The 21,168-nt window shown below is 45.9% G+C and overlaps 2 protein-coding genes across 2 annotated transcripts in view; one reads left to right on the top strand and one right to left on the bottom strand.

Annotated features, from left to right (window-relative positions):
* Window positions 1–21,168, bottom strand: part of LOC140208253 (NACHT, LRR and PYD domains-containing protein 3-like) — a 228,195-nt gene that overhangs the window by 50,957 nt on the left and 156,070 nt on the right.
* Window positions 680–8,255, top strand: LOC140208278 (uncharacterized). Its single transcript, XM_072276851.1, has 2 exons — window positions 680–810; window positions 5,706–8,255. The coding sequence occupies exon 2, from the start codon at window positions 6,030–6,032 to the stop codon at window positions 7,485–7,487; it is 1,458 nt and encodes a 485-aa protein (XP_072132952.1). The 5' UTR covers window positions 680–810; window positions 5,706–6,029; the 3' UTR covers window positions 7,488–8,255.

Genomic DNA, 21,168 nt, shown 5'->3' on the forward strand with positions numbered 1-21,168 from the left:
GCTGTAGTGAGAAAATACTTCATTACCCGCTACGGGCCTGCTACATAGATTATGTGAGAGTGCAGATGAATTCGATCAAACCTAGAGGACATCAAAGTTTTTATTGACAGTGATTGCTAGCTGTTAAAATGAATAGCTCAAAATATAAAATTTAGTGCCCACACGTTGTCACCGGGCAAAAAATTGCACAGCACAAGATTTTTCCACATTTTTTACACCTCCCTGATGACCTCACCTACAAGATGTGCATCCAGCTGCAGCTTGTAACCTTGCACTTTAAGGAGTTCGAACCTGAAATGGATGAATTCTGGATCATCCAGGAGTCGGAGGGGGTGATAGATATGACATGAAGAGAGGTGAGTTACACCCAAGGTGCAGGACACAGGAAACAGGGTGAGAGTCAGGAAGGGGAATGCGGGTAAACAGCCATTGCAGAAGACTCTTGTTGCCACCCCCACAACAACAGGAAGACCACTTTAGAAACTCTTGGTGGAGGTAGTTAGGATAGTTACTGTGATCTCCGGACACCGTGACCTGCAATCTCGGGACAGTCCTGCTCTCTTCCCTCTCTCTCAGCCCCACGATCCATACACGGGCCCTGGGGAGCTTCCGGCTGATGAGGGAATGGGAACCGATGGATCTCTCAGACAGAGCTGAGCTCCAGCTGTCTAAATGCAAGGATTGGGAACTCAGAGAAAAGGAACAAAATCTTTTACATTACCAGTTGAGAAAATCACCTTTGTTCTACCTCCAATCACAAACAAGTGAAAATCTGCAGAGAGGACACAGTTTTAAGGTGCTTGGAAGCAGGTACGAAGGAGATGTCAGGGGTGTTGTGTTCTTTACACGTACCGTGGGTTACTAATAACAAACCATATTCTGGCAGAATTGAACTTTTATTTAACAGCAACAAAACCACGTTTTACACTGCCATGCTTTTCTATCATTCTTCATTTCTGCGCATGCTCAGAACTCTGTCCAGTCACGTCCTGACACATGATATCACCACAAGGGGTAAATTTTTTTACACAGAGTGGTGAGTGCGTGGAATGGGCTGCCGGGGACTGTGATGAAGCCGAATACAATAGGGTCTTTTAAGGGGCTCCTGGATAGGTACATGGTGCGTAGAAAACTACAGAGCTATGGGGAACTCTAGGGAATTTCTAAAATAAGTAATGTTTGACACAGCATTGTGGGCCGAAGGGCCTGTATTGTGCTGTATAAATGGGGAAGTCACTTACCCATGACCTCTGGTTGTCGTCCCGCCCAACATCAGTGGAAAAAGCTGCTTGCATTTACCCCATCTATACTCCCATAATTTTGTATACTTCTAACAAATCCTCAAAGCAATGTATAATTTCCTTGTTTATGCTTGGAGCCTTTTTTAGATGGATAAGATGATGAGGGGCATTGATCGTGTGGATAGCCAGAGGTTGTTCCTCAGGGCTGAAATGGCCAACATGAGGGGCATAGTTTTAAGCTGCTTGGAAATAGGTACTGAGGGGATGGCAGGGGTAAGTTTTTTTACACAGAGAGTGGTGGGTGTGTGGAATGCACTGCCAGCAGAGGTGGTCAAGGCAGATACAATAGGGTCTTTTAGATAGGTACATGGAGCTTAGAAAAAATAGAGTTTTATGCGCTAGGGAAATTCCAGGCAGTTTCTAGAGTAAATTTCATGGTTGGCACAACATTGTGGGCTGAATGGCCTGGAATATGCTGTAGATTTCTATGTTCTATGTTGAACAGCGAAATAACTTTGACTATCCTACAATCCTCTGATAATCCCCCGTCGCTAAGGATGATTTAATTATCTCTGCCAGGGCCCCGACAATTTCTGCACTTGCCTCCCGTAGGGTCCGAGGGAGCGCCTTGTCATGCCCCGGAGATTTATCCACCCTAATCTGCCTCAGGATAGCAAACATCTCCTCTTCTTTAATCTGTACAGGGCCCACGATTTTAATGCCGCTTTTCCACACTCTCATTGATACTCTGTCCATCTCTTGAGTAAATGACATGGAAAAAAATATTTAAGATCTCCCCCATCTGCTTTGCTTCCACACGTGGATTGCCATTCCGGTCTTCCAGAGGACCAACTTTGTGCCTTACAATCCTTTTGCTTTTAATCTATCTCCAGAATCCCTGAAGATCATCCTTCATTTTTTCTGCGAGGGGAATCTCATGCTTTCTTTTAGCCATCCTGATTTATTTCTTATGTGTTCTCTTGCATTTCTTATACTCCATAAAAACCTACCTGCCTATCCCTGTTATGCAACTCCATTTTGTGCTTCACCAGGGTCTCAATATCTCTTGAAAACCAAGAGATACAGTTTCTATCTTTACCTTTTATTCTGAAAAGCACATACCCACTTTGTACTTACAAAATTTTGTTTGAAGGCCTCAATTTACCAAGCACACCTTTGCCTGATCCTAGTATCTAAATTCCAGGTGTTGATCCATGCCCTGAACACATCCGCCTTTCCTACACTGCTCTTTGTATTGAAATATACAGGGCTCAGCATATTCACTGCACCATGCTCAACGTTTTCATTCCTGGCTTTCCATCCTTTCCACAATCTGCTCTATTATTCAGGCTCCCATTCCGTCTGCAACTTTAGTTTAACCCTCCCTTACCCCCACATCCACCATGCAGCTCTATCACCCCTTTGGCTTTCCTCTCCCAGATCAATAAAAAGGAGGCGCATACCAGGTACAGGCAGATAGGAACAAATGGGGTACTTATTGTTACGTACCCCGTAACTGGGTTGCCAAACCAGCAGAAATGGAACACTCGTTGGAGTCTGGATTACTAGGAACTAATAAAGTTTTATTAAAGAAATAAGTAATACAGTACACTAATCGTAAGGATATAAATGCAACAGGTTAGCAATGATAATACACACATACACAGAACTAGGGTAATAGGAATCAAACAAGCTCTATCGCAGTCTAGGGGTAAAATGATCAGTCTTAAGTGAAGCAGAGTTCAGTTCAGTTTAGTGCAGTTCGCAGTACCGTTGGAGAGAGAGAGAGATGCAATTTGGTTTCAGGCAGACCTTTTGATGTCTCGCAGTTGGTTTCGGGCAGACCTTTTGATGTCTTCTAATCCCACTGTGGTCACCGACTGTGACCCCTCCGTTCCGGATATGATCATTCTTCCGCGGTGAACCCGGCACCCAGGCAAGGGTGGACACACACCCCAGGTTCCCACCTATCGTACCTTTACACCCTGTGAGCCTCTGGTCAGTTCCCGTGAACCGGCCCTCCAAACACTCACCAACTTGTGGGGGCACACTGCTCTTTCCAGGGTTTCTGGTGTGTCATGCCTTAGCAAACCTGTTCCTTTTATCCCCCTGCTGGGGTATCACCTGTCTATCAAACTTCAAACAGTTCAGGTTCAAAGCAACTGGTCTGTCAATATCTGAATTGTGTTTTTTTCCTGTTAATTCCTCTCTTCTCTCTTATTAGCATTTTGAATGTTTCTCCATTGTCTTTCTTATCTCTCTCATTAGCATCATCCGTCCGGTACCTCTGCTTGGCGTCACACATGACACTATGAAGTACAGGAAATTCAAGTGAACACTTATGAAAGAAATAAAAGAAAGCATGAGGTTGCCCAGCAGACATGGTGAAGGAGAATCCTCAAGGATTCTGCAGGTGTGTTAAGTGTGAAAAGATTGCAAGGGAAAAAATTAATCCTCTGCAAGATCAGAATGGTAATCCACATGAGGAGACAAAATAGATGGGAGAGATTTTTTTTTGCATCTGTATTTACTCTGGAGATGGACACAGAGTCTATAGAAGTGAGGCAAAGCAGCATCAACTTCATGGACCCTGTACAGATTGCAGAGGTGGAGGTGCTTGCTGTCTTAAGGCAAATTAGTGTGGATAAATCCCCAGGGCCTGACAAGTTGTTCCCTGGGACCCTGCGGCAGACAAGTGCAGAAATTGTCGGGGCCCAAGCACAGATATTTAAATCGTCCTTAGTGACAGGTGATGGATTGGAGGATTGGAGGACAGCCAATGATGCTCCGCTGTTCAAGAAAGGCTCTAAAAATAAACTAGGAATTTATACGTTGGTGAGCCTGACATCAGTAGTGGGAAAGTTATTGGAATGTGTCTGCAGGAAATGGATATACAAGTATTTGGATAGATGTAGATTGGTTGAGGATAGGCAGCATACTGGATGAGACACTGTCTTTGGGAGAAGCCAGAGTGTGGTAGCAGATGGTTGCCTCTTTGACTGGAGGCCTGTGACTAGTGGTGTGCCACAGGGATCGGTGCTGGATCTGTTGTGGTTTGTCATCTAGATCAGTAATCTGGATGATAGTGTGGTTAACTGGATCAGCAGATTTCTGGATGACACTAAGATTGGGGGTGTAGTGGACAGTGAGGAAGAATATAATGTCTTGCAGTCTGATCTGGACCAGCTGGAGAAATGCAAAATGGAATTTAATGGAGACAAGTGCGAGGTGTTGCATTTTGATAGGACCTGGGTCTTACACAGTGAATGTTAGGGCACTGAGGAGTGCTGCAGAAGAAAGGGATCTGGGAATACATGTCCATAATTCACTGAAAGTGGTGTCACAGTTAAATAGGGACAGAAGGAAAGATTTTAGCATATTGGCCTTCATGAACCAAAGTACTGAGTACAGGAGATGGATGTTTTGTTGACATTGTACAAGACATTGGTGAGGCCTGATTTGGAGTGTTGTGTGCAGTTTTATCACCTACCTACAGGAAAGATGTAAAAGAGGTTGAAAGAGTTTAGAGAAAATTCACAAGGATGTTGCCAGGTCTGGAGGACTTGGGTTATTAGGAAAGATTGAACAGGTCAGGACTTTATTCCTTGGAACATAGAAGATTGAGTGGAGATTTGATGGAGGTATACCACTATTTTGAGGGTTATTGGTGAGGTAAATGCAAGCTGGCTTCTTCCACTGAGATTGAGTGGGACTACAACCAGAGGCCGTGGATTAAGTGTGAAAGGTGAGACATTAAGGGGAACATGAGGGGAAACTTCTTCACACAGATGGTCATCCGGGTGTGGAATGAGCACAAATGGTGCATGTGAGCTGAATTTCAACATTTAAGATGTTTGTATAGGTACCTGCATGTTAGGGGTACGGGAGTAGGGAGTTGAAAAGCCTCAGCACCAACTAGATGGGCCAAAGGGCCTGTTTCTGTGTTGTAATTTACTATGACTCTGTGTCAAGAACATGAAATAATACTAATGTTTACTCTAATTCCTTCTAACAGCTGAGCAGACCAACCATACATCTGAGTTGGAGATATTTACATGGCGTTAAAACTGTGGCACTTTAAATTAACAGTACATACAAGAAAATCCCAGCTGCATGTTAACCAAGGCTATTTGTGTGAGAGTGTTTCAGTTACTGTGGGGCCAGGAACCCATGCAGCTCAGTGGGAACAGGGAATAATACCAATAGAGAGAGTCAAACTGAGCCAGGTCACAGATTGGAGATGGCAGAAATGCCCCATTCTTAGAGAGACAGGAAGAGCATCAGAGAATTTGATGGTCATTCCAGATACCAGCACTGTGCCCAGTTAGAAGATGATTTCTCTCTCCAACTTGGGAGGAACTACACTGCAACAGTGTGATACCAGATCACACCTTGGCAACTAAAGTGATCTCATCTGAAATGTTGTCCTACACCCATTGATGGATTTTGTAAATCTTTTTACAGGTTAAAAATGGCAAGGAATTTGTCTACGGGAATCTCGAACACAACACGACAGTTTTGCTGTCTCTGTCCAGATATTTAAGAAGTGGAGCAAGGGATTCACTCGATCATCCTTCCTGCTCAGACTGTGGGGAGGGATTCACTCGATCATCTCAACTTTGGGTACATCAGCAAGCTCACACTGGGACAAGGCCATTCACCTGTTCTGTGTGTGAGAAGGGATTGAGTCAGTCTGCCAACCTGTGGACACACCGGTCAGTTCACATCGAGCAGAGGCTGGTCATCTGCTGAATTTGTGGGGAAGGTTTCACTCGGTTATCTGACCTAATGGCTCACCAGCGAGTTCACACTGGGGAGAGGCCGTTCACCTGCTCAGACTGTAGGAAGGGATTCGCTCAGTCATCTCATCTACAGAGTCACCAACGTGTTCACACTGGAGAGAGGCCGTTCACCTGCTCAGACTGTGGGAGGGGATTTACCCAGTCATCCAATCTGAAAGTTCATCAGCGAGTTCACACTGGGGAGAGGCCGTTCACCTGCTCAGACTGTGGGAAGGGATTCACTCTGTCATCCCAACTGAAAGTACATCAGAGGGTTCACACTGGAGAGAGGCCGTTCACCTGCTCGGACTGTGGGAAGGGATTCACTCAGTCATCTCACCTACAGACACACTGGTCATTTCACACTGGAGAGAGGCCATTTACCTGCCCAGACTGTGGGAAGGGATTCACTCGGTCATCTCACCTACAGAGTCACCAACGAGTTCATACTGGGGAGAAGCCGTTCACCTGCTCAGTCTGTAGGAAGGGATTCGCTTGTTCATCCAATCTGAAGGTACATCAGAGGGTTCACACTGGGGAGAGGCCGTTCACCTGCTCAGACTGTGGGAAGGGATTCACTCAGGCATCTCACCTACTGAGACACCAATCAGTTTACACTGGGGGGAGGCCATTCACCTGCTCAGACTGTGGGAAGGGATTCTCTCAGGCATCCAAGCTGAAGGTACATCAGAGAGTTCACACCGGAGAAAGGCCATTCACCTGCTCAGACTGTGGGAAGGGATTCACTCAGGCATCTCACCTACTGACACACCGGTCATTTCACACTGGGGAGAGGCCATTCACCTGCCCAGACTGTGGGAAGGGATTCACTCAGTCATCCCATCTACAGAGTCACCAACGAGTTCACACTGGGGAGAGGCCGTTCACCTGCTCAGACTGCGGGAAGGGATTCGTTCGCTCATCCAATCTGAAGGTACATCAGCGATTTCACACTGGGGAGAGGCCGTTCACCTGCTCAGACTGTGGGAAGGGATTCACTTTGTCATCCCAATTGAAGGTACATCAGAGGGTTCACACTGGAGAGAGACCATTCACCTGCTTGGACTGTGGGAAGGGATTCACTCAGGCATCTCAACTACTGACACACCAGTCAGTTCACACGGGGGAGAGGCCGTTCACCTGCTCAGACTGTGGGAAGGGATTCACTCGGTCATCTGACCTACAGAGACACCAGCGAATTCACACCGGGGAGAGGCCATTCACCTGCACAGACTGTGGGAAGGGATTCACTTGCTCATCCAGTCTGAAGGTACATCAGCGAGTTCACACTGGGGAGAAGCCGTTCACCTGCTCGGAATGTGGGAAGGGATTCACAGAGTCATCCAAACTACTGGCACACCAGACAGTTCACACTGGGGAGAGGCCATTCATCTGCTCAGACTGTGGGAGGGGATTCACTCAGTCATCTAATCTACTGAGACACCAGCGAGTTCACACTGGGTAGAGGCTGATCACCTGCTCAGGCATTGGGAAGAGATTCTCTCAGCCATCTCCAACAAATGTGCATCATTGAGTTCACACTGGGGAGAGGCCGTTCACCTGCTGTGAATGTGGGAAGGGATTCACTCCGTTATCTAACCTTTTGACACATGACCGGGTTCACAATGGGGAGAAAGTTTCAATAAGCTGAATGCTGGATATTTGTCCATCACTGTTGCTGAATGCAATTTCGAGAGTGACTGTAGGTGCTGAACTCTGCAATTATTGCTGTTGCTCACCACACCCAGTTCTGCACCCTGGTCACTGGGCATGGGAGGAGTTTCTTCTACATATTCACCTTTAGTGGGACTGGAGTTTAATATTCTGGATCTGTGACAAATAAATCAGTTCTATTTTAACTCTGTCTCCGGTACCTTGTGAATTTATAACACACCTAGTGTACAGTAGAGAGTTAACTCCGGCTGGCTGGACCCGGCCAGTGATTCTGTCCCATGACAGTCCTTTTAAATCCTCCCCTGTTGTTCATCTCTCGCTCTCCCTAGGGTGATGAGTTCCAAACAGTCACCACTCTGTGGGTGAGGAGGTTTCCGTTGAATTTTCTGCGGACTGAAGAAGTCGAGCTGACTGCAGTTTTGTCTGAGATGTTCTTCACCCCTCTCATCTCTGGGCTGTGTTAACCTCCTTATTCAGGGCTCATTTCCACATTATGGGTCATTTTCCTGCTTCTAAAGGGTTGTTAGAAAACACCACTGTCCTCTAAAGACTGAAAGCAGAATGGGAAACCATTAGTTGGATGTTCAACGGAGCAGGGTCAGAAACCAGAGGCGGGTCTGCACAGGGCCGAGTTTGGGGCTCTGGACGATGGTTGGGGTAAGAACGTATGATGAGGAGAAGGGAATCAGCAGTGGGGTGTGGCAGCGAATGACAGAGTGGAAACGTTGGAAGCTGATTGACAGAGAAAATAATTTGTCTGACTGATGACACAAACAATACCTGTGGTGAGGTGCTCCACTGGTCGAGGAACATGTGTGTGGTGGGAATGGTTTTATCTATTGAGGGAGTTGTTCCTGCGTGTTTAACCTGTAATATTATATCCAGATGTTTATTTTAGATTATCCTATCTGTAATAATGTATTGATTATCTTATAAATTGTGAGATTCTGTCCCTAACTGGATCAGGCTTGAATTTATGGTGCCTTAATGAAGTTATGGTGCTCATTCATGAGTTTGTATTTTAAAGCAAGATTTTGGTGAATGATGTTTGCCTCTTGATTGTGCCTTCATATGTAATCAGATTGAGTTAAACTGCTAGAGGATCCTGGAATGTGTTAGATTGTGTCTGGTTTCTCGGCATTTGCTGCATTTATTGCCTCGTTTGTTTGTATTATATGTATTTTTGATTTTTTTTTCTTTCTGTGAACCACCTTGTCCTGTATTTCTGCAAGGAACCCCTCTGTTTCAGGGAAGAGGTCTCCAACTCTCTGTCAGGTGTTCGATGCTTCCTTGTCACCATCTCGTCTGCTCAGATCATTGGGCTGTCTCCCATTGAGGGTCATACTCATTCCACTGGTTAATCTTTTCTTCCATTGTGATGATTCATTTTTCTCAGTTTGCCTCTCATCTAAGTTTTCTAGTCTGTATTTCTTACCATGATTGCAGATACACACATGGAGTGCTGAATCCAGTTCAGTTTTGATGAAAATATATACTTGTAAGTTTTATCTGACAGGTTGTGATTTTTTTTTCATGTGTGTTATTTCTCTTCCTCCTTCCATCCAAGGTAGTGTTAATCTAAGTGGGGTTGAGTGTAAATAGTCGGCCTTTTCTCCTTGGAGTGACAGAGGATGAGAGGTGACCTGATAGAGGTGTATAAGATGAGGAGAGGCATTGATCATGTGGACAGACAGGTTTTTTCCCCAGGGCTGAAATGGCTAACACAAGAGGGCATTGTTTTAAGGTGCGTGGATGTAGGTATAGAAGAGATATCAAGGGTAAATTTATGCAGAGAGTAGTAAATGCGTGGAATGGGCTGCCAGTGGCGGTGGTTGAGGTGGAATTGATAGGGTCTTTTAAGAGTCTCCTGGACAGGTACATGGTGCTTAGAAAAATAGAGGAGTATGGGTAAGCCTAGGTAATTCTAGGGCAAGGACATGTTCAGCACAGCTTTGTGGGCCGAAGGGCCTGTATACTGTGTTGTAGGTTTTCTATGTCTCTAAGTCGCTGCATGTGAGGCTGCTGAACAAGATCACAGCTCATGGAATTACAGGAAAGATGCTTGTATGGGTCGAAGATTGACTGACAAGGCAGAAAGAGTCAGAATAATGTGGAGAATTCTGTTTTGCTGTCGCTAACTAATGGTGTTCCGTAGGGGTCAGTATTGAGACCACATCTTTTCACATTAAATCTGAATGATATGGATGACGGAATTGATACCTGGGTGATGAACTTTGCAGTTGATACAAAGATAGGTACGGGACAGGTAGTTTAGAGCAAAGCTGGAGTCTGCAGAAGGACTTTGATAGGTTTGGAGAACAGACAACGAAGTAGCAGATGAAATACAGTGTATGCAAGTGTCCAGTCATGTACAATTGGTAGAAAGAATAAAGACGGAGAGAAAAAAATAAATGGGAGAAAATACAAAAATCAGAAATAGGTACTTGGGAGTCGGTGAGCAGGAGCCCCTGAAGGTTTGCTTGCAGATTGAGTTGATTAAGGATGACAGCTGTAATGTTCGCATATAAGAGCAAGGATGTGGTACTGGAGCTTTATAACACATTGGTCAGATCACGCAGTTTCCGACCTCCCATCTGAGAAAAAGATATGCTCATATCGGAGCGGGTTCGGAGAAGGTTCACGAGAATGATTCCAGGAATGAAAGCGTTAACTTAAGATCTTTGACCCTGTACTCACTGGTTCAGAAGAAAGAGAGGGGATCTCATTGAAACCTATCAAATATTGAAAGGCCTCGGCAGAGTGGCTATGAAGAAGATGCACCCTACGCTGTGTGGGTCTGGGACCAGAGGCCACGGCCTCAATGTATAGAGCATCCACTGACAGCAGAGATGAGGAGGAATTTCTTGAGTCAGGGAGTGGTAAATCTTTGGAATTCATTGCCATGGACGGAGTAGATGCCAAGTCATTGAGTATATTTAAAAAGGATGTTCAAGGATTATGGGGAGAAGGCAGGAGAATGGAGTTGAGAGAGAGAATCAATTGGACACGAAGGAATGGTGGAACAGACTCGATTGGCTGAGCAGCCTCTGTCTCATATCTCATGGCTCAAGAAGAGTCTAGTGAGGTTGCATTAGGGTTAGGGTATTGTTAGGGTATCCGCACCTGGATTATTGTATCCAGTTTTGGTCGTTCTGCTGTAGGAGAGAGGACGTCAATCTGGAATGAGTGCAGGAGAGATTTACGAGAATGGTGCCGGTACTCGAGGGACTGAGTTCTGGAGAGAGGCTGGGCAGGTTGGGACTTCACACCTTGAAGTGCAGGAGATTGAGGCTGACATGATGCAAGTGTTCCAAACCCTGAGTGTACAGAAATGGGGAACGTGCGCAGTCCTTTTCCCCACTTTTGTGGAACCAACAACCAGACGGCACTGGTTCAAGGTGAGAGAGGATTGATTTAATAGGGATGCCAGGGGAAAATTATTAATCCACTCTCCCTTACGGTTTATTGTTTAACTAACTCGATGAGTCCACTCTCAGGTTAAAGGAGCAACACCTCATATTACATCCGGTTAGTTTACAACCCGATGGCATGAACATCGACATCTTTAACTTCTACCTCTTCCTTTTCATCAAACCCACACGCCTGTCTCCTCCATTCTGTCTCCCCATTTCTCTCTTCTCCACTGTGGATCGTCTCCCTCTGGTTCCTCTTTTACTTCCTTTTTTCCCCATGGTCCGTTCTTCTATCCTATCAGATTCCTTCTTTTCATTCCTTTGCATTTTCCACCTCCCACCTCCCCCACCCACTCACCTTCACTCTTACCTGGCTTCACATGTCATCTACCAGCTTGGACTCTCCACTCCTCACACCATCTTGTTCCAGCTTCTCCCAGTTCCAGTCCCGATGAAGGGTCTCGGCAGGAAATCTCTGTTTTGATTTATCCCCCTCTGTAGAAGCTACCTGACCTCCTGACTTCCTCCAACATTTTGTGTATGTTACTCTGCATCTCCAATATCTGCAGAATCTCATCAGGACAGAGTGCAGAATGCAGAGACTACATCGAGTCTCACTAATGTCGAGGAGGCCACACCTGGAAAACTGGAAACTGCAGATGACCCCAACAGGCACGATGTTGAAAAGTTGCCTCATGTGGAAGGACTGTTTGGGACCCTGACTAGTGGTGGGGAGAGTGGTTTGGGGCAGGACTGGCACTTCATCCACTTGCAGAGTTGGCTTCCAGCCCCCTACACCCTGCAAACCTCTCCCTTTTGTGGACAACACTGCCACTTGGTGGTGATTTGCCATAATAACAGGAGCCCCTGATTTGTGGATTCCATTGTCACTAGGTGGCGCTCTGCCGCAGGAACACTGAGAGACAGAAATGTGACGCTGCAGTCTGCTGAAATGTTTATTCAAGGTTGTTTAATTCCATTTCCAGCAGACAAGTGTAACTGAGATCGAAATAGTTATTACTCCGGCTCCAATGCAGCAGGAAAACACAACAGTAAAAACATATATCCACAGCTTATAAACTGTGCACGGATTGATTGTATGTCCATAAAGTGCCTGCACATAAGATGACAGACAGGAAATTATAAAATAGAGGTGTTTGGTGTGTGGAAGGGTGGGTTAGTTGGGTAGAGATATTTATCAGCCTAACTGCTTGGGGAAAGTAGCTGTCCCAGAGGCTGGCAGTCCTGGTGAGGATGCTGCGCAGTCTACCCAAATGGGAGTGGAACAAACAGTCCACGAGTGGGATGGGTGGAGGGAGATTATGAAAATCAGGCTGGTGTTTGATCTCAAAAGAGGGAATTTGGAAAATACCAATGAGATGCCTTTTAGAACAGCTTGCAATTGTGCCCACTAGGAAAAGTTAATTCTGGATTGGGTGTTGTGTAATGAACCAAATTTGATTAGGGAGCTTATGGTAAAGGAACCATGTGGACCCAGTGATCATAACATGTTAGAATTCACCCTGCACTTTGAGAGGGGAAAGGTACAACACGATGCATCATTATTAGTGCAGTGAGGGGAACTACGGAGGCATGCGAGAAGAGCTCACCAAAGTTGATTGAAAGGGGACACTAGCATGGATGATGGCAGAATAGTAATGGCTGGAGTTGCTCAACTTGACAGCCTCAGGGTTGAAGAGAAACACATCATACTCCACCTGCACAGCTCCAACCTGAAGGCATGAATATCAATTTCTCCTTCCAGTTAAAAAAAAACACTGCCCATAGCCTTTCCTTCTACTCTTCACCCTGGCCATTCACCTTACAGTTATGTAAATATGATGCTACCATTCATTACGAGAGGTCTATCCATAAGGATATATTGTTGAGATGTTATAAGGCAATGGTTAAACCACACGGACAATTATGAGCAGTGTAGGAAAAATGTGCTGGAATTGGACAGAGTCCAGTGGAGGTTCATAAAAATGATTCAAGGCTGACAGGTTAAACACATGAGGAGCATTTGATGTCTCTGGGCCTGTATCCTGTAGTGTTTAGAAAAAAATGAGGGAGGCTCTCGAACACCGAAAAGCCGAGAAAGAGAGTATGTGGAGAGGATTTTTCCTGCAGTCGGGGACCAGGGGAACACGTCCTCAGAATAGTGGGACTTATCAATTACAACGGAGAAGAGGAAAAATTTTTCCTACTGTGTCTTATGATCGGACGACCGTGCATGATCTAAGCTCCTGTGTCCATTCCCCTCGCTCCCCTTAATTAATTATCTATCTGCAACTCAGAATAACTCAGCCAACCGGCCTTCCCACCTTCGGGGCAGTGAAACCCAAAGATTGTACATTCAAATACATAGATACCTCATTGATCACAATGCGAAATTAAATAGAAAATATAAATTTCCAGGAATTTTCACACATTTCCATTTGAAATGAGCATCCCTTATTGAACGCTCTCTGACTGATGAGAAGAGATACTCTATCAAGATGCTCCACAAATACCCTATCATTTGTGAATATGTTCTAAATTCAGGGCCAAATCATCTCACCTCTGCTGGTAAAGCATCCCATGTATTACACTGGTCAAACTGCACTGCTGGCTCCATAGCTACTCTTAAGATTTCTTTCTGCTTGGGGATTAAAACTGTGCATAGAATTCCAGGTGTGGCCTCACTAATACCCTGTACAATGGTAGCTACACCGGCCCATTACATAATCTCCACTCCCTGTGCAGTGAAGGCCAAAATACAATCTGCCTTTTGAATTACTTGATGCAAAACCAGAATGTTATCATTAAATTTCCTTCCTTTGCTTCTGTGTTATCAGCATATTTGGACATTTCCCATCTCATTCTCTCCTCTGGGGATTAAGCAGTGAACATGTTTACTGAGCATATAGGCATGTACAAGAGCATGTCTGCAGGGTTAGTACTTTGCTCTGGGTGTAAGATGTGGGAATCCCGGGAATCTACCCGTCTCCCAGACGGCCATATCTGCGCCCGGTGTGCGAGATGCAGCTGATGAGAGAACGTGTTAGGGATCTGGAGCTGCAGCTTGATGACCTACAGCTTATAATGGAACATGAGCAGGAGATCGATAAGTGGGTGACTGTCAGGGAAGGGATGGGAAGAGCTCAGATAGTAGAGAGCACCCCTGTGGCCATCCTCCTCAGTAATCGTTATCTTGTTTTGGATGCTGTTGAGGGGGATGACCTGACACAGGACGACCACGGCGATCCGGTCTCTAGCACTGGGTCTGGTTCCGTGGAGCAGAACGGAAAGAGGAAGATGATCTCTGTTTTAAGTCATCATAACCTGAATCCCAACTTTGGCTATCATGGGTATCAGAATCATGCTGCGCAGAACGGTCTGCATTGGCAGGCTTTTTAGCCATACTTTGAGTTATTGCGATAAATGTTAAAATCCATCTGTGGGTCGTCAGTGGTTGGCTTAGTTGTCAACTGCACTGCAGGAACAACTTTACCATCTGCCAGGTCATTCCCTGACAGCAAAGTAACATCTTCCACTGGTAAACTGGAGCATAATCCGATCCTAACAGGTCCCGAAACCAACCCTGACTGTAAAGTGACCTTGTGCAATGGCACAGAAACCATGCCACCCCCAATGCCTTTAATAAGATTTACCTCACCAATGTCAGTCTCATCACCAAACTTTAGAACACTGTCTAATATAAGTGACTGAGAAGCCCCAGTATCTCAAAGAATTTTCACTGGTACCAGGGTTGACCCTTCCTTTACTAATACAAACCCATCTGACATAAAAGGATCAACTCCCTTCTTAACTCGGTCAGACCTCTCAGTCCTTAACTGAGCCTCAACAAAACCTGTGGTTTATAGGTGCTTCAACATACTGATTACAGGCACTTGGGACTGCCTCCTTTTCCTTTTTCTCCTTCAGGATGGAACAATTAGCCATCATATGACCAGCTTTCTTACAATAGTAACAAGTAAAGACCAGAATATTTCTCCTTCAACTGCTTCCCTTCATCCTCACTCTTGTCACGAGTCCCAGCTTTAATTTCTGGTTTACCCTGGTTATCCCTGCTACTCTTTTGGAAGTTCTTATTCGGGGTAAACTTAACCTGATGAGTTAAAGCAAACTTATCTGCTAATCTAGCAGACTCCTGCAAAGTGGCAGCATCCTTTTTATCTAAATACGTCTTTTGTCATCAGGGACGCACCTTTTGAATACTTCAAGTAAAACCAACTCTTTGAAGTTGTTTACATCTTCATTTATACTTTTATATGTGCACCAGCGGTCAAAACACACAAACTTCTCATAAGCAAATTCCATACAAGTCTGGTTCACAGATTTCCTCAAATGTCTAGACTTTTGCCTGTATGCTTCTGGGACCAACTCGTAAGCTTTGGGCACAGCCTGTTTCACTGTGTCATAATCAGCTGCTTCATCAACTGTAAAAGCAAAATAGGCTTGCTGAGCCTTCCCCTTAATTACACTTTGTAAGAGAATAGGCAACCCTCTTTTGGCCACATTAAACTCTGAGCAACCTTCTCAAAATGCTGGAAGTACTTATCAACCTCTGCTTCATCAAATGGAGGTACCAATTTAAATTCCCAACTAGCCTCAAACTTATCACCAGAGTCTAACGCTAGACCCCTTTGCTGCAATCTCTCTAACTTTTTCAGCTCGAACATCCTTTGTCTTTCTGCTTCCTCCCTGTTCTGCCTCTTCTCTCTGTTTTTCTGCCTCTCTAGCCTCAAACTGCCTCTGCCTTTCCACAGCCTCCATTTTTAATTTTTCTAACTTGTACAGGAGCTCAAGCTCACTATGTTTACTTCCAGGAAACACCTCTTACTCCTCCACTTTAAACACATCCTCAGATGCATAATGTTCAGCTATTATCCTCTGCATCTGTGACCTCCTGGTTGTCAATTTCACCTTAGCAAGTTTTAACCTTTTAGCAATACTCAACAACTCAATCCTCCTGGTGTCCTTTAGTGCCTCAGAGGTTGGCATATCCAGAAATCTATCAACATCCATTGCTGCTGATTTTCCAGACACAAATAAATCAAAAGGGATTTCCCCAATGAAATCAATAATTAATCAATACGCCCCCAAGTCTGTTCCTATCCAGGATGCAGGCCCTAATTTTGTTACGAACCATAACACTTTAGAAATGAACCAGCAGCAATAGACTACACCTGGAGTCTGGTTTTGATGTTAAAGCCACTATCTTTATTAGTATCTACTTATAATATAGAAACTTAAGCAAGATAAACAATAGTTAGCAGTGGTATGTGTACGTCTGTGTAAATATAACTCCCAAACTATTGAGCTCGGGGGAAACAAGGCTTGGAGTTTTGAGATGGTGAACTATGAAAGTTCAGTTCAACCACAGAGTAGTTGAGGAGAGAGAGAGAGATATTTGTAATCCAGGGTAAATGTCGAGAGAAGGCAATAACGTGAATTCCACAGTTTCCACGGTGGTAAAATGAAAGAACAGTCGCTGTAGATTTTATCCATCGTTGTTCCAAATCCACATACAAATTATCACCGAAAGTGACTTGTCACAAGGGGTATTGTCTTCAAGTGAATTACCACACCACACCCAGGAAAGGGTTAACACATAAGTGGTCTTCACAGGATACCCCAAATCCGATCCACTTCTATGGATCAAACGAGGTGACAACCACACATTCGATGTTCGCTGAATCGATAATTAACCCACCCTTGTGGGCATAGGAAAGTTCTAAACAGTGACCCTTGGCCACCAGTTCCTTTGTTCCGATCCTTCCATTTATCCTCCTTCATCTCCGTCTGACTCTGAGTGTCTGTGTCCTCGGTTAAAACTAAACAAGCTGCGAGCCATGACAAGCTGCAAGTCAGACTGATTTCCATTCTTAATCTCTCTCTCTCTCTTAAAATGACAGTCCACAGTAAACGAAACCTAGGGATTCACAACAATGGCCACTCCCCATTGTGAACTGACTGGTGTGCCAGTAGGTGGGATGACTGAGTGAATCCTTTCCCACATTCCGAGCAGGTGAACGGCTTCTCCCCAGTGTGAACTCGCTGATGACTCTGTAGGTCAGATAACCGAGTGAATCTCTTCCCACAGACTGTGCAGGTGAATGGCCTCTCCTCTGTGTGAACTGACTGGTGTGCCAGTAGTCCGGATAACCTAGTGAATCGCTTACCACATTCTGAGCAGGTGAACGGCTTCTCCCCAGTGTGAACTCGCTGATGACTCTGTAGGTTGGATGACTGAGTGAATCCCTTCCCACAGACTGAGCAGGTGAACGGCTTCTCCCCAGTGTGAACTCGCTGATGTACCAGTAGGGTGAATGAATCAGTGAATCTCTTCCCACATTCTGAGCAGGAAAAACGTGAACAGGAAATGGGATCACATGACTGGTGGAGGGTCTCCCATCTGAACCGGTGGCTCTGCTCCTCGCCCCTCACACGCTGCCCGACCCATCTGCCGCGTTTCCCACATCATTCCATATTTACACTGGCATGGACTAGAAGGGCCGAGATGGCCTGTTTCTGTGCTGTAATTGTTATGTGGTTATATGGAAACATGCTGAAAATATTGCAGAGTAAATCATTGTCCACCCACAACGAGAGGACGTGATAGATCCGGATCTCACTGACTTGTCTGAACGGGTGAAAGATGAAGCTACACGTACATGTAGAGCAGTGACCGGCAGATGATGCAGATCTGTGGAAAAACGTGAACAGGAAATGGGATCACGTGACTGGTGGAGGGTCTCCCACCTGAACCGGTGACTCTGCTCCTTGCCCCTCACACGCTGTCCGACCCATCTGCTGCATTTCCCACATTATTCCATATTTACACCAGATACATTTTCACTTTTTCCTCCATATCTTCCCTGTCTCTTTCCCTCCACCCCCAGGTCACAGAGTCACAGGCTCCAACACACAATTCAGACCCAAAACAGAAATGTGCAGGTTTTATTTAAATCCGTCCATGTGTATTTACATTAATTTCTATTCACATTCCTCCAGCTTCACTGGACAGGAACACTGAAACATCAAGTGAGAAACAGCAGGAGGTGGCCATTCAGCCCCTCTAACCATCAACAAGATGGTGGCTGCTCTCCCATCTCAGCCACATGTTTCTGCCCGATCCTCATTTCCTCGATCCCTTCGGTCTCCACACATCTGCCGGCCTCTATTTTATGTGAAGACGATCACTGAGTCTTCACCACCCTCTGTGGTGGGGATTTACAGACATTCACCACCCTCGGAGTGGAGACATTTCCCCTCATCTCAGTCCCGGACAGTCCACCCCCTTTTTCAGAGACTGGGATCCCTGGTTCAGCCGGTAATGATGTTGTGCATTTCAATGTGTTCACCTCTCAGTCCTCGATTCTCTAAATGAAAGGGTTATCACATTTGATCTTTCTTCATATGATGACCCCACCACTCCAGGGATCAGTCTGGTGAATCTTCATTGCACTCTCCATAACAAATACTCTCTAACCTCTTTGTTAATCCTCTATGGAATTAATTTCCATCTTCTGCAGCCCCGTGTTGCCCCAACCACTCACCTCCCACCCCCGTCACTATTTCCACCTTCCCACCTCCCCCTCACCTGGATCCACCTCTCACTCCCCAGCTCTTGCCCCATCCCCACCCCTCACCTCTTTTCTCGGACTATTTCCCATCCACTCTCAGTCCAGAGGGAGGGTCTCGGCCCGAAATGTTGACGGTCCATTTCCCTCCACAGATGCTGCCCGACCCACTGAGTTCCTCCGGCAGTTTGTTCTTTGGTCTGTGTGACCCGTGTTAGTGTGGGGAGCGGGATTTTACACCATATTCCCGGTACAGTCTCAACAAAACACAAATAATTGTCACTTTGCCCGGACCATTGGCCCCGCTTGCAGGGCAACAGTCTGCCGGTGTTTGCCCCCCAATGTGGTGAATCGCCACCACCGTGGGCTCAGACATTTCCACAGATGAGCCCCTCCTGTCCCCACCGGGACAAACATCCTGTCCGCCCCCTCTCTCCCCGTCTTCATCCTCTCCCTCCCCGGGGAACCGGCATCAAACCGACGGGCCGAGCGGTCTCCTCCTACCTCTCAGCGACACATCAGACTCCGGCCGCAGGAGACGCTTCACAAACGCCCCAACTTCCCTCGGAGGGAAATGGAAATAAATCAGAAAGCGGACATTTACTTTGACGGTTGTCCCGCCGTGACGGAAAGTTCGGGAGACGGAGTCAGTGGGGGTAACGCCCTCTCGGCTGCTCCGCCTCCGCTATTGGCTGAAAGCAATGATTGACATCACTTCGGACCAATGGGAACAGCGCATCGCGTGACTCCTCTGTTGACAGCGGTGGGGGAGGGGATGGTCACGTGATTAGTAGCCCGGCCGTTAAACCGACCAAGCTCGAGCTCACCAGCGCGCGGGGCACAAAAGGCCCCGGATGATCGGTTGAGGTGAGAAGGGGTCTCCGGGTTGGGGGTCTCACCGGGCGGCGTTTCCAACACCGACTTCGGGTAGTTGCTGTGACTGCGGACTCCGTGACCCGCAATCCCGGGACAGTCCTGCTCTCTTCCCTCTCTCTCAGCCCCACCATCCGTACACGGGCCCCGGGGAGCTTCCGGCTGATGAGGGAATGGGAACCGATGGGTCTCTCAGACAGAGCTGAGCTCCAGCTGTCTAAATGCAAGGATCGGGAACTCGGAGAAAGGGAACAAAATCTTTTACATCAGCTGTTGTGAAAATCACCTTTGTTCTGCCTCCAGTCACAAACAAGAGAAAATCTGCAGATGCTGGAAATCCGAGCAACACACACAAATTGCTGGAGGAACTCAGCATTAGTACTCTTTTCCATAGATGCTGCCTGGCCTGCTGAGTTCCCCCAGCATTTTGTGTCTGTTGCTTGTTCTACCCCCTCTTGTTCTGGACTTTTCTACCTGTGAGAACATGTTTTGTCCCACTCTCTCTGGGTACATAATGATATCAAACACCTTTGTCCTGGGCAACAAGTAGCTTTCACATCACAAATGTGCCAGACTCCAATGAGACAGACTACTGCCCTACCCTTCATATTCATTGGCATTGCCATCACTGAGTTCACCACCGTCAGTCACCTGGGGGAGGGTTCAGGGGAAATATTTATGTACAATACAGAAACTGGTGTTACCTGTGTGTATTGTGACGATGCAAAAGTTGCTGGAGAATTTACAAGTGGGGAGTGATAGTTGGAAATCTGACTTTTTAAAGTGTAATTTAGCAAGTAAACCATATATAAATAATGTGCAAAAGCTCTGGTAAGAAAATCCTCCATTAACCTTTACAGGCCTGCTACATATTCTGTGTGAGAGTGCAGATGAACTGGATCAAACCCAGAGGGGATCAAAGTTCTTATTGACAGTGATTTGCTAACTGTTAAAATTAATACCTCTCTAAATAAAATTCGGTGTGCATATGTTGTTACCGGGTAAAACAAAATGCACAGTATGAGATTTATGTGCACATTGGATATTACTAATAAGAGGAGACATTGGTGAGAAGGTGGGGAGACCTCCAGTGTCCCTGATGCCCTCACCTACAAGATGTGCATCCAGCTGCAGCTTGTAACCCTGCACTTTACGGAGTTGGAACTTGAAACAGATGAATTCCGGATCATCCAGGAGTTGGAGGAGGTGATAGATATGACATGAAGAGAGGTGAGTTACACCCAAGGTGCAGGACACAGGAAACTGGGTGAGAGTCAGGAAGGAGAATGAGGTTAAATAGCCATCACAGAGTACTATTGTTGCTATCGCGCAACAATGTGCAATGTTTAATTTATAGTAATTTATAATAAATAGTTTGTACATAGGACAGTCAATAGAACATAGAAATTTAGTTGTATCAGCCTGAATTAATCAGTCTGATGGCCTGCTGGGAGATGATGTCCCGGAGCCTGTTGGTCCTTTTGCTGTTGTACCGTTTCCTGGATGATAACAGCAGGAACAGTTTGTGTTTGTGGTGAATTTGGTCCCCAATATCCTTTGGGCCCTTTTTACACCTCTGTCTCTGTTAATGTCCTGA

The sequence above is a fragment of the Mobula birostris genome, chromosome 13 (genome assembly GCF_030028105.1).
Source record: "Mobula birostris isolate sMobBir1 chromosome 13, sMobBir1.hap1, whole genome shotgun sequence".
NCBI lineage: Eukaryota > Metazoa > Chordata > Chondrichthyes > Myliobatiformes > Myliobatidae > Mobula > Mobula birostris.

Excerpts from the sequence above, each read along its gene's own strand:
- LOC140208278 (XM_072276851.1), top strand. The coding sequence starts at position 6,030 with ATGGCTCACCAGCGAGTTCACACTGGGGAGAGGCCGTTCACCTGCTCA.